This window comes from Antechinus flavipes, chromosome 4, assembly GCF_016432865.1.
Source record: "Antechinus flavipes isolate AdamAnt ecotype Samford, QLD, Australia chromosome 4, AdamAnt_v2, whole genome shotgun sequence".
Classification (NCBI taxonomy): Eukaryota; Metazoa; Chordata; class Mammalia; order Dasyuromorphia; family Dasyuridae; genus Antechinus; species Antechinus flavipes.
In genome coordinates this window covers 276,928,384-276,941,405 of record NC_067401.1, presented here as the reverse complement: position 1 = coordinate 276,941,405, position 13,022 = coordinate 276,928,384, and the positions used below count along the sequence as shown (strand labels likewise).

At 36.1% G+C, this 13,022-nt stretch overlaps 1 protein-coding gene across 2 annotated transcripts in view; it reads right to left on the bottom strand.

The window, feature by feature from the left end:
* GRIK2 (glutamate ionotropic receptor kainate type subunit 2) overlaps nucleotides 1–12,775 on the bottom strand; it is an 822,997-nt gene extending 810,222 nt beyond the window's left edge. Inside the window, exons 1-2 of one of the 2 annotated variants that reach the window (XM_051997449.1) lie at nucleotides 12,537–12,775; nucleotides 6,695–7,099 (exon numbers count right to left, since the gene is read on the bottom strand). In XM_051997449.1, the coding sequence (XP_051853409.1) occupies nucleotides 6,695–6,809 (115 nt within the window). In that variant the 5' untranslated portion in view covers nucleotides 6,810–7,099; nucleotides 12,537–12,775. Of the gene's footprint in view, nucleotides 1–6,694; nucleotides 7,284–12,536 lie in introns of those variants that run through there. The other variant, XM_051997450.1, reaches the window with a different exon arrangement.
* Between the last annotated feature and the right edge of the window lie 247 nt (nucleotides 12,776–13,022).

Genomic DNA, 13,022 nt, shown 5'->3' with positions numbered 1-13,022 from the left:
GCCCTCCTTCTGTAGAGGTGGGACTTGGGAAAAACAAGATCTACCTATCATTCCATTCATTAAGACAGCTGGCTACACATAATTCCTCAGAGCAACTTGGTCCTAAACCTAGGTCTACAGTACATTATGAAAGAATGAAGAAAGCTTACTTAACCTACATTAAATCTTGATAATGCAATAATGAGTCTTTTAAAGGGATAATTTTAATTCCCCAATCTTCAGTCATAAAGACTATAGAGTGCTAATCTGGTTTGCCCTTTCAATTAAACTTGTTAAGGACTTTCTATTTAGTCAGCACCCTGAATGGGCCATTAAAATTCTTGTTCTGTAAGAGTTGTGTGCAGTGCACTGTTGTTTTAAAATTCCATTAAATCCAAATGGTCTTTATCGCCCCATGACCACTGTGACTTCAATCAGCCAATTTAATTACCTTACAAAATTGTCAGCAGAAGCAGCAAAGAAAAACAGGAAGGACTATGACGTTATCAAATTGAAATCTTCTTCTTCGGTGTTTAATCTAGACCAGTCAATATCAATGAGTATCACCTCCTTTCTCTTTCTGGGGATTTTGACCTTCCCCTTTATCCAGAGATTTAGGATTTAAAATCCATTCTGAGCTCTCCCACAATTCAGAGAAATGGGATACAAATTGAAGGAAGGTAAGGCATGCCTTTGGAACTCAAAAATCATCCAACATTTCCATTTTTGAATACTTGAAATTGCTTCAAAAACTCAGAAAAGAATACTTCTGGAATCCTCATATAGCACATGAACAATATATAAATGCCTTAAGTAAGCTGTATGTAGGAAGATAGAAAATTGATGTTTCTCAATGTATAAAAATAGGTACTTGAACTTCTAAGGGAAAAAAAGTATTTAATAAGAGTTATAATAGCAAAGCAGATTTTTTTAAAAGATTAATTTAAACTTAGAATTTAGACATGTAATACTTATTGCAAAATGCTGCTATTTCTCCAAAAGAATAGTATTTCCAAAGAAAACCTATTATGATCATTTTACATATTTTTAAAAATCATTTCATAGCCCTAATGTCTTTACTATTGGTGAGTAACTCCATAAAGGATCATGTAGCCAAGTCTTTAACCAGAATCATGGATGGCATTTGACTTCTTTGTCTATGCAAGCAGTTCAAATTAACTTTCTTGTGCTGGGTAAATGTTGAAAGAGAGTCATTTGAGATTTGGGCCAATGAGCACATTATGGTGATTACTGGAATTAAATTCAAATGCTAAACCTTACTGAAGAAATATTTTCTCATATAAGAATCCCTGTCTATTTCTGAAATAAAATCTTAGAAGTTCAGAAAACAGTTTTGGTTGTGTTTGTGTAAGGATCAGTGTGTTATTTCGAGAGCAAGAAGATATACTTCAAAATTGTTTTCATTAAAGGCAATACCTCAATTAAGAGAGATCACAACAGGTCAATTATACATTTTTTAAAAAAATTCAGTAAGGATTTACACTGAGAATTTTTTTGCTAGCTTTTCTTGAAAATATTTCATTCACTGTCTTTACAAATTTCAATTTTAAATTTGTATTCTGGTTATATCAGTCTTTCAAAAGCCACCATTCCTCTTTGTAGGAGTCTCTTTATCTCTTTACCTCACTGCACTCATCACATGGTCCTCCCACCTTGCTTCTTAAAGGAAGTCCAATTCCTTGCAAAGAATGTGTGTGAGAGAGAGACAGAGAGACAGAAATAGAAACAGAAAGACAGAGACAAACAGAGAGACAAAGAACAGAGAGCAAAAAGAAGAGAAGAGATGAGGAAGAAGAGAAGAGAGGAAGAAAAAAGATTTTTTGAACTTAGCCATTCTATTCATGACTCAGAGATTATATTCCTAAATACTGTATCTGTATTTGTTTTCTATACCCAAGCAGATATCCTTAGAGACAGGCTGCCTTGCTGTCATGATGTCTGCTAACTTAAATAAGATAGGATTCTAATATCATACCAGAATTTGTCTGTAAACTAAGCCAAAGTAGGGCTTGCTCCTAGATTTGGAAGAAGAGCCCTTCAACAAGAAATTGTTCCTGCACTTGTATACTTGAATAAAGCAAAAAGTTCATACAAACTGAAGCTCAAGGGAAAATAGCCTAAAATGTTTTTTACCTGCTGGGAACAAGACCTTTGAAAAGCCATGTTAGTATTCTAGTGAAAATACAGTTTGACTTTTTTACCCATAAGTACACTTACAGGTTCAACTAAAAGCAAATTTAACTAAAGAAAACATTTATTGAGAATCTATTATATGCAGAGTACAATGTTAGGAGATAGAGAGTTAAAGATGAGATTCCTGCCTAAAGGAGCTCAGAATATCCCTACAACCTGTTGGAGATATATTTGTATTCTTACTCTACCACCATTCTTTAAGATATAGTTTTACCTAAAATAAATCATAAATTGATATAAGCTAGTCCTTCTAAAATGTGCTAAGCCTCCATGAAGGTTTTCAAGCTGTGAGGGAAAATGAGGTCTTTATTTTCATCAGAGGTTCTTTCCAAACCTCTTGGTGAATCTTTGTGAAGGCAGTGCTTTGGCACAGTGAGCTCAAAGAGAAAATAGGGAAAGAGCAAAAGAATATGATAGCCAAGAATTAAGAAAGGGGGGGGGGAGAAAGAGAGAGAAAAAGAGAGACAGAGACAGAGACAGAGACAGAGACAGAGACAGAGACAGAGACAGACAGACAGACAGAGAGAGACAGAGTGAGAGAGCCTATATTTCAAAACATTCTAAGAGTGCCAAGGCACTGAAGAATTGTTTCTCTTATTGAATCATAGATCTCAAGCTGAAGGGATCTTAGAGGTCATTTTATAGATAATAACACAGTATGTAGCAAAGCTTAGATTGAAATGTAGGTCCCCTAATCCAAATTTAATGTTTTTACCAAAGCACAATAGTTGGCCCATGGACTCCCAAAATAAAAATTTTAAAATATCCAGTGACAACTATGGAAGGATAAAAGCAAGTAATCGACAATAGACTCTAGAGTATTTCAGGGCAAGTGGAGCACATGGTTTGCATCAGCCTGTCTTCTGTTTCATTTAGTCTAACAGCCTTCTATCTAAAAGCAGCCCTTAGCTTTGAAGAACCTGTATGAGTCAGAAACACAGACCTAAGTGGCTAAAATGTCAGTCAAGCTGATCTTGCTGGCTATGCCCATCACCACTAGGTCTTTGGGTCTACTCTGTGTGTTACCCCAGGAGGAGATAAAGCCATCCATTCTTTTTCTCTCTTCTGTTATATTCTCTTCTCTTCTCTCCTCTCTCTCTTACACACATACACACACACATATACAAACACACACACACACACACACACACACACACACACACACCCTCAACAATAAAATAAAATACTAATTTACTGATTTAAGCCAAAGTAAGGAGGGAATACAGAGAGATGAGAGAAAATATACTAAGCATTAGCTCATTAGTTTTATATTTCTTGTAAATGCCTTTGAGAAAATATCATTTATGAAGTGGATGGAGACTTCAGCCTCTTCTGAATTCTAGAAGAATGTTCTGGCATGCTGACCTACTTCACTGGGGATCTGTATTTCTATGTAGCCCAAATTTGTTGAAATATCAGTGAGGACGTCACCATATATCCAAGACCCATGTCTCTACTTGAAAAGTATGTCCCTACCCTTGTAGGACAATATTTCAGCTCCTATTACATACAATTAGTTAGATAGGCATCTGTGAGGAATTCTTCATTCTGGCCCCCTAAAGCTTGTTGTAAGAAGTTTTACTTTACCCTCTTAGAGTTCATGATAATGAACTCCATCTACCTCCTGGCTCCATACTCACCCTATCTAATGAAAAGTGTGTGTGTGTGTGTGTGTGTGTGTGTGTGTGTGTGTGTGCCTTCGATGAAAAAGGGTGTAGGAAGAAAAGCAAGGAGAAAGGAAGGAGGAGACAGAATTAATCGAGTGGCAGACACACTCAAAGCAGGTGGCTGCTCTTTGTTATTGTTGGTTTCAACACATCACAGGCAAGATTGAGTGGAAGCAGCAGACGATGAAAGGAGGATTCAGTGTCGAGTCACCACAATAGTGGGAACAGTAAGAAGGACAATACCAAATCCATGATGGTTAATTTCCACCGAAGGAATGAGGGGGTTGGAGGATTTTGCCAGCTCTCAGCTCTCTCCCTTGTTGCCATAGTATTGCTGGCTGAGAAGCAAAAGCGGAGGCTGGCATGTTGCCTACTTCTTACTAAAGGGAGAATCTCTCAATTCAGCATTCTCCTAGGCTTAGACTAGGCAGGAGGATCACTATCATCCAAGCAGGCAGCCTTACAGAGGCAGCTGGACTTTCAGCAGCTTCCAGGCATTGGTTGAAGTTTGGGTGTTAAAAAAGCTACCTTCCCTAACTACTAACTCCAATTTATTTCCTTAGTGGCTATCAGAGAAAACAGAATAGAGAGTTGAATTATTATTACTTTTCAAAAATTAAAAAAAACTGGAAAGTTCAAAATAATCTTGCTAGAATCTTTATAAATATGCAAATCCTCTTTATTCCTAAATACACATTTTCCCCTAGAAGGGAACAAAACTCTTCTTTGAATGTAAGTAGCTTTTTTTTTTTTAATCTGGCAAGTTAAAGATAGACAATTGAGAAAAGCCAGATTGATACATACACTAGGGAAAAGTTAAGAACATAGACAATCCAATTCATCATTGGAAATATGGAGAAAATATCTTGATCCCCCTTTGGAAATAAATTAATTTAGATCCTGTGCCATTGGTTCTCAGTATCAAAGTGTAAAGGAATTGAGATGAAGTCTCACCAGTGCATTCAATATGTGTGGTCTACAAAAAAAAATGTATCTTATTTTAAAGTGTCAGCTTTTTTGGACAGCCACTACATGATTCTGTTACAAAAGCCAAGATTTTTTAATATGAAGATATGAAATGATCAGCGAATGTAGCAATCTAATGATTCAGCAAATACGTGCTGCAAGAGCAGAACAGCAGTAATTAAACCTTCTGAGTTTGCACACTGCAAGTCTTCTTCACTAAATACACTCTACACGCGCTCACAGTTGTGCGCGTGCGTGAACACACACACACATGCACACACACACTATTCAATTTATTTTCAGAATAAGAGCAACCACTCAAACAACTAACTGGAAGATACAAGACTTTGAATGCTTCTCCTGCCTGTTCTAATGGGCAATGTTCTACAGCACACCATCAACGAGCACGTATGCATACACATGCCTGAAGTGGTATAGGACCTATTTATTCATGTCCAAAGAAATGAATATTCTTAAGGATGCTTGTTGCTAAGGAATACCTTATACATCACCTTCATATTTAAAAGAAGGCAAAAATATGTACTACAGCCAGAAATGCAATACAAGAGATCAATAATAACTCTTTAAATAATCACCAATCTTTTCAACTTCATGCTTTTGGACATCATAAAATACATTTTTTCTCAACTCTGAGTCTAATAGGAAAGGTACAGACTTTTACCAATCCATTATTCACATATATAAATATTTTTAATTTTAAGATACATATGCAGCCAATTTCCACCGTAAATTTATTTGAGTAACTTTCTGCGCTTCCCCCCCCCTTTCTAACAGTCAGATTACATTAGTCCTCCTCTCATATTAAACTCAGGTCTTCACTAGGGAACTTTCCCGGACCAGTTTTACTCCTTCCTACAACAGTTTTGTTCACTGAAATGTAGCACATTGATCACACTTGATTTCATCTAAGCAAATATCTCTCTCCAAGCATTTCACCTAAAAAAGTTTCACATTCAGATTTTAATATAAATTTGAGGGGATAACCTAATTTCATGGGGGAAACTTAAAGATTCCCTGTAATCTTTACTCTCTATTGTTTTTGAGGCCCATATGTGAAATTAAGGTGCAAGCATTATAACTATTTCTCCTCAGCTAAATATTATTGGAATGGGGTGGGTTGAAGTGCGGGAGGAAAGAAAAGTAACACACACACACACACACACACACACACACACACATCTTTCAGTTCACTTAAAAGGGGCCGGTTCACACTGATTCATTGCAAAAACTCAAGTTTCAGCATTTAAGTATTTCTATTTAAATCATATTCCTTCCTGTTAACAAGCCTGTGACTAAAAATCCAAATAAAAGAAAATAAGATTTTATTTTGAAGAAGGAAAAACCAAAGCCGAATGATCTTACGTGATTCTGCCCAGGACACATCAAGTTCTTAACAAGGAAAGTGGGGAAACAGACAGTGGGAACTTACCAACTAGTTGCCAAATTTTAACTAATCAGCCACTAACAGAGCTCGGCTTTCCGCCGCGATGAAAATAAGCGCCCAGTACAAGGAATCAACACAAGCGCTGATCGCTCTGCAGACAGAGACCTACGGGGCTTAGGCAGTCAAAGCTGCCAGTCACTTTCCCCACAATTATCATTTTTGAAATATCATGGCCCCAACACTTCATATATTGTCTTGTTATCCTGCTTCCTGGGGTTAAGACATTAGAGTCGGGGTTGGGAAGGTAGATCGAAACTAACGGGTTTCAATGTACGTCTCTAGAGACTAGGAGACATCTACCAGACTGAGGAGATCCCCCTTTTAGAGATAAACATGCGTATTTACATTGGGCTGCTACGGCGGAGCTTACTAACGTACAACAAACAGGGATAGGAAATCTTACCAAATCTTAATACATGTGTGGTTCCTTGAGAATATCCAATCCACAGTAAGCAGAGAAGGAGTCTAATGGTGCACCTGAAGACTGGGTTACTTAGAATCGGGGATATAATCTTCATGGTGTTTCTATGCACACACGCGCGGCACCTACTTCCCCCTTTTAGCGTCAGGCTCCCCGGTAGGGTAAGAATGAGAATACGTAGACTGATGGCCCTCAGACACGATCACGGCATGGTCACAGAGAGAGGAGTGAGTCTACGCTGCCCAAACCCATTAGCAGTCCCTGCATGTTCTTCACTCACTGCGCCAAGGAGCAACCTTCAACTGCAAGGAATGGTGGGACATCCATGTTAGTCGGGGAGAATCCTTGAGAAATCCAAAACACACACACAATTCCAGCCGGGTAAGCCTGAGGAAGCAAAGGAGGAGAAAAATCAATAGGTAATCCAGCCTGGGAAATCGCGGAGATATCGAGACATAGCAACAGTCACCGTACAAAGGGCTCTTTGCTAGGCTTCTATTCTACTGCACTGCTGCACAGCTTCTGACGTGAAGCCAAGATTAAGTGAGAAAAATTGAGATAGCTGCTCTCCTCTTAAGACTGCCAGCCAGACAGCTTTCTCAATATCTCTTATGCAACTGATCTGAGCACCCTTGTGTTGTAGGAAATAAGTCTTGTTTGTTTATGTATGGAAAAATCCTTTTTTTTTTTTCCAGCAAAAATCCTTCCCTAAAGATTGACTAGAATCTGTGCAGTTCTATTTAAGACCAATTCGTGAATTTTAATAGATGACAAGCTAGATCGAATCTACTATTACTTAGAAGCAGTTTAAAAAGGGGAAAAGAGGGGTGTATTCCAAGACTATCAGAGGATATAAGTGAAAGTCTAACTCCCGCTTGGGCTTAATAAGGGTCTTGGTATTCATATTCACTTTCTATCACTTATTTTTATGGAATAGAATGAAATTGGATGACTGTATGTAGTCTTTAAAAACTTGTGAAGGATGTCTCTTGATTACTACTCCTGGCTACATGATTTCCCTTTACACATTTTTTTTAATGCCAAAGATGAGGTAAGTGTAATCTATTTGATCATTAGTTTCTCAACTTGCCCGGGAGTACAATACATAAATAAAAAGAGAGCAAATGAATGATACTTGGATTGAGGTGAAAAACTCCAAGTATTCCTATAATTTATGTTCATGTTTTTTCTTACTGTGATTTTATGATGGTTTTATAAATTTCAACTTAGCTTATTAAACATTAAACATTCTTGCCATCCCTGTAAGTGTTCTTTAAGTTTCTAGTAGTTTTCTGATGGTATATTTTGAATCCCATTAAATAGTTGTATTTTCTAGTGTGATAATTTGCATCTCCAGCCAATTTATTCAACTTTCTCAAATAAAAAAAAAATTAAAACCAATTAAAAAAGAAAAAGTAAAACCAATAAGAACTGTATTTCACCTTAAAATATAAAAATGCACTTATTAGCTGAAAATAAGCTGTATGTTATGTTAAAAACACATAAATTTTGAAATAGCCAATGCTGTTAATTCAGATCATAAAAGAAACTGTCTTTGAAGTTAATAAAGATTTCACTGTTCATCATTTTAAAAAATTTGAGCACTCTAAAGGGCAAACCTTCAAAACTGTGAACCAATACTTCTAAGAAAGCATTTAATTCCTAATCTGTCCCCTTTCCTCCCAAGAGAAAGATTCCTTTCAAAGATGAAAGTTCAATGTAGAAATTAATTAGAATATATACTGTGATGCCAATATTTACCTAAAAGTTATTTTGGGTCATTTTAAAGATTGACATGACAGCATTTAATTCTGAAATAGGTTCATATTTTAAACAGAGAGTATAATAAGAACAAATATTATCAATATTTTCTTTATTATGGATCTCTGAGTGGTAAAAAAAATTAATAAAATCTCAACAAGTTCTTTTTATTCTATTACTCTGATTTTCTCTATACAACTTAACTTAAATAATTGTAAAATGTTAAATTTTTTAAAAAAGAAATCTACATTCTGCAAATGCTATTACATGTCATTGAATTTTTTTTTTAAAGATGGAGGCATAACTGCAGTGTCAAAAATAAGTATCATGAATGGCTAGTTCTGCAGTGGAGCAGGCAATTCAATCAAATAATTTGACTATTTGAGCACTTTTAAAAGGAATACCTAGTAATAAAACTAAGGGTATCTAGCGACTCCTTCAGTCCATATTTAGAATAGCTCTTGAAAAACATGAATAGTCCAAGATGCTATTTCTTGTATTTCCTCCTTCATTTATTCCATTCTATTTGATAAATTTATATTTGGTTTTATAAAGACTTAGCTTCAAAGTAATTTTGAATATCCTTAATTCCCTCTAATGCTCAAATATTGTAGAATAATTGTCTGATAGTGATTTTTTACTTGTGAACAATCAAAAGACACTTATTGTTCAGTGTACAAGCTATTTTATATATCCTGAGAAAATAAAAAGTACTCTCTCTTACTTTTTCTTATTTCCAGTTAATGTATTTCAAAATTATAATGAAGTTTGTAATTTACCCCATTTAGTACATATCATTTAAACTGTTTTTGATTTGTGTGAACATATTATGAACACAACTATTAGTTTAAAAGGATAGAAGAAGGGTAGAGGTTAAGTTTACAGGTTCACAAAGTTCTCGTTCAGTAAATTAATTTTCAAGTGCTGTAGGATAAATTGCTTTTTATCATAATTCCTCAAAGGATCTATCTTAAAATTTGCTATTTCACTTTTTTACTGCATTAAGCTGAATGGTTCAACACCACGGACAGCGACTGCACCTGTGTGAAGATCTACGAGACACGTACGACCTTTTTTCAGAACCATGGACAGTACTACAAGATTCAAGTTCAACATCCTTGTATTGTACTCCACAATAATAATGCACCACAATGTGTTTGTTTGAAACCTCAAAATGCAGTCTTCACGTGGAGATCAAAGATTTACTAAAATGAAAACAAATGCTTATCTTCATATTTTAATAGTTCTGCTCTGTTCAATATCTTGATTATTAGTTTGTGTTTCATGATTTAGGACTGCTTTCAGTGACTGGAATCTTATTCCAATGGGACTATATTCATTTCTTCTAATGTACTGTGAAAACCATTCATATTAAATGTGAATTTATTCATTATCACTAAGAATATCTATTTATTAGTAAAGAAATATTTTAAAGACCACCAACAATTCAGAAAACTGAATTAGAGGCTGTCAGTATTCAATGGCTAGACATTTATAAAGTGTACAATTAGTTAAAGTCTTAAAATTCACCACCTCCAGAATCCCATCTGGTATAAGGATAAGAAGTTCTATTCTAATTCTTTCTAATCAAACATCATAGGGGAAAAGTATTTATCAAAAATAATAAATTTCCTCTCAGCTACAATCAATCCCCTCTCTGAGTTTAAGAAATATCTTCAATAAACAGATTTGGAGATCTTTAAAATATTTTTTTAAAATAATACTACTACTGTGTGCTAAAGTAAAAATTCATTATATGGGATTTGACAGAAAAAAATATCCCTTTCTTAAATTATGTCAGTCTTGTCAGTCAGTCTAAAGTTGAAGGAAAACTGAAATTAGTATTAAAAGCCATCTATAATTAACATTAATAAAGTTTATATACATTATTCTGTAGTATTATTTGGCTATTTCTAGATTTCTATTATATGACATCTTTAGTAGCTAAATCTCTATGGACTCCAAGGTCAAAACAGAAATTGCATAATACACATACATTTGTTTTTGTATACACACACACACACACACACACACACACAGTGAGTAGAATGGTTGAGTATTAATGCAGACCACTGGGTAGGGGAGATCACAATAGACTAGAATAATAAATTTTGAGCTTTTGGAAGTAACAGAAAGGAAAAACACACATCATGTTTGTACAATGTTTTATTTCAGCGATCAAAATATCCTTGCTTTATTTTAACTGTTTTTTACATTTTCTTACACAAATGACCTTTCAATACTAAGCATTATTACTTGAGATCATTTTAATTTTCTATTCTCATAGTAAGGATGAATCTGATTCTAGTCAGCTGCCACCTGCTGGGACATGTCCATGTGCATATTAATCTTCATATCACAAATGGTTTTTAGGCTATGTATTTACATTTTCAGCATATAGTCATGTAAGTGACTACCAGTGCCACATCCTGAAATAGCCTGAACTCATTCCCCAGTTTCTCTAAAGAGGCTTCACCTTCCTATATATGAAAATCCATATATATATATATATTTGTCTTAAAGAATTGTCTTGTGAATTTCTCCTCTACTTCCACTTTGCTTTGCCTTTAGAGCCTTGCTTTTACAATGTGGCAACAGGGGAACACCATCTTACAGTAATGTCTGACATATACCTATGTGCTTATATTTCATCTTGCCTGAAATAATCATCTTGTCCCACTGTTCTATGAGTATGTCAAGGAATAAAATTAATGTCGATATTATTATAAGGTAAGGGAATATTACTGCCCACATGCATTCAACTCCTACAAGCTATAAGACTAGAGGTTCCTTTTCAACTGTTGTTAATTCATATCATTGTTTAGCACAATATTTCTGTTGCATTGGTGGTTAATGATATTTAATGTAGTGATTAATTTTTAGATGCTGAAAAGAAGTGTGCCCTTAGAGACTGGATTGTTACAAATTGACACGTTCAAAAAGTTTTTAAAGTTTTTGAAGAAGTGTATTTTTCAACAAGCTTTAAGTAGGGGGGAAGACTTTCTCTAGGCAACACATTTCTGTTATCACTCCACTGAAAACTGGTATTTTTTTCAATTAATTATCCACAAATTTCTTAGGCTTTTGGTAGGAAATGGATTTATGTCTTGCAGAAGTGGGGCATTCTGGATTTATAAAGTAATAAAGTTTGGTCAATAGAGGAAAAAGCACAATATTTTGTATCTTCCAGAAATTGAATGAAAGACTGCTTAAATTACAAAAGAGTGTAAAGGTGCTTGCTCTGTGGAGCATATAAAATTAAGAGATCAGCTAATTTCTGAGGACCAGAATGCTTAGAGCATTGGTTTAGAGAGAGGAAAGAACTTCTGAGCTTCAATTAAGCGGTAGTATTAAGTTGTCTATTACCACCTATATCTAAAGTAATTTTCTAAGTTCCTAGAAAAAGTCTTCTTGTGTTTAAAAGAAAGAGTATTGCCTTGGAGATGAATCTGGCATGGCATAAGAGTCATTACCCTTGTACTCCAGGCATGTATAATTCAATCCTCTAAGTCCTTTTTTTCTCTAACTCTGAAGTACTGGCCTTTTTCCTAAGGTTCCTTCTCATGAACTCTGGATAATGCCAAAAGCAAATGAATACAACTTTTTATCACTATATAACCAAAGAAGATAAATGATACCTAGATGAACAGATGGATATATAGATCAATAGCCTGGTCCCTGGTGTTTAGTTATACTCTCCGAACAGAGTTTTTGTTTTTCCTGCCCAATGACTGACACCTTTATTTATTCAATTACTCCATTTGGAGAAAGTAAGTACTCCTGGCAAGCAGGACCAGATATATTTTTAACTGCAATTCACTGAAGAGAGTGGGACAAAGCCATTCAGGAAAATGCCCCAGTGTGAACCCAGTGTGAGCAGGGGTCCTTCTAGTTTTCCTCTATCTCCTCTTTCCCACAAGCTAGAAAATAATATCCTCTCCCTCCCTACTCCACTCCCATGTATCTCCTGACCTTTAGGGGAAAAAACAAAACAAAAGAGTTGTTAAAAAGGGGAACCTAAGAGCCAAGAGCAGAATCCACACCACACCCGGGGAATTCTTACCTTTCTAGTCTGGAGAGGTGGGCGGGAGGGCAGAGGGGTAGGAAGAGGTTGGCCCTGGGAGCAAGGGGAGGAGCAGCCCAGAAGAGCCTGAATAAGGTTGTCCAGGAAGTCGAGGAGCTGCGGAGGTCCGAGATCCGGGACTAAGGTTTACTCGGGATCCCAGTGCCAGTGAAGGCGGCTCCAATGCCAGTAGCCACTTCTTCAGTGGTAGTGGCAGCAACAGCGGCAGCAACAGCAGCGGTGGTAGCTGATACTGACACGCCTCCTGGCGGGAGCTCTTCGCCGCTCCCTTTAAAGGCGCCGAGCTTCTTTCCCCGAGGCTATGGGCCGCCTGCACTTGGTTATCCCACTATTCCCACAGTACACTTACATTCTCTCCTAGTCCCATAAGAGCTCTCTATGCATTCGATCAACTTTAATTCCACGCACACAGGCCAAATATATTTCGAGCCCTAAGGGTACACCGAAAGGCTTCCGAGTTGAGGG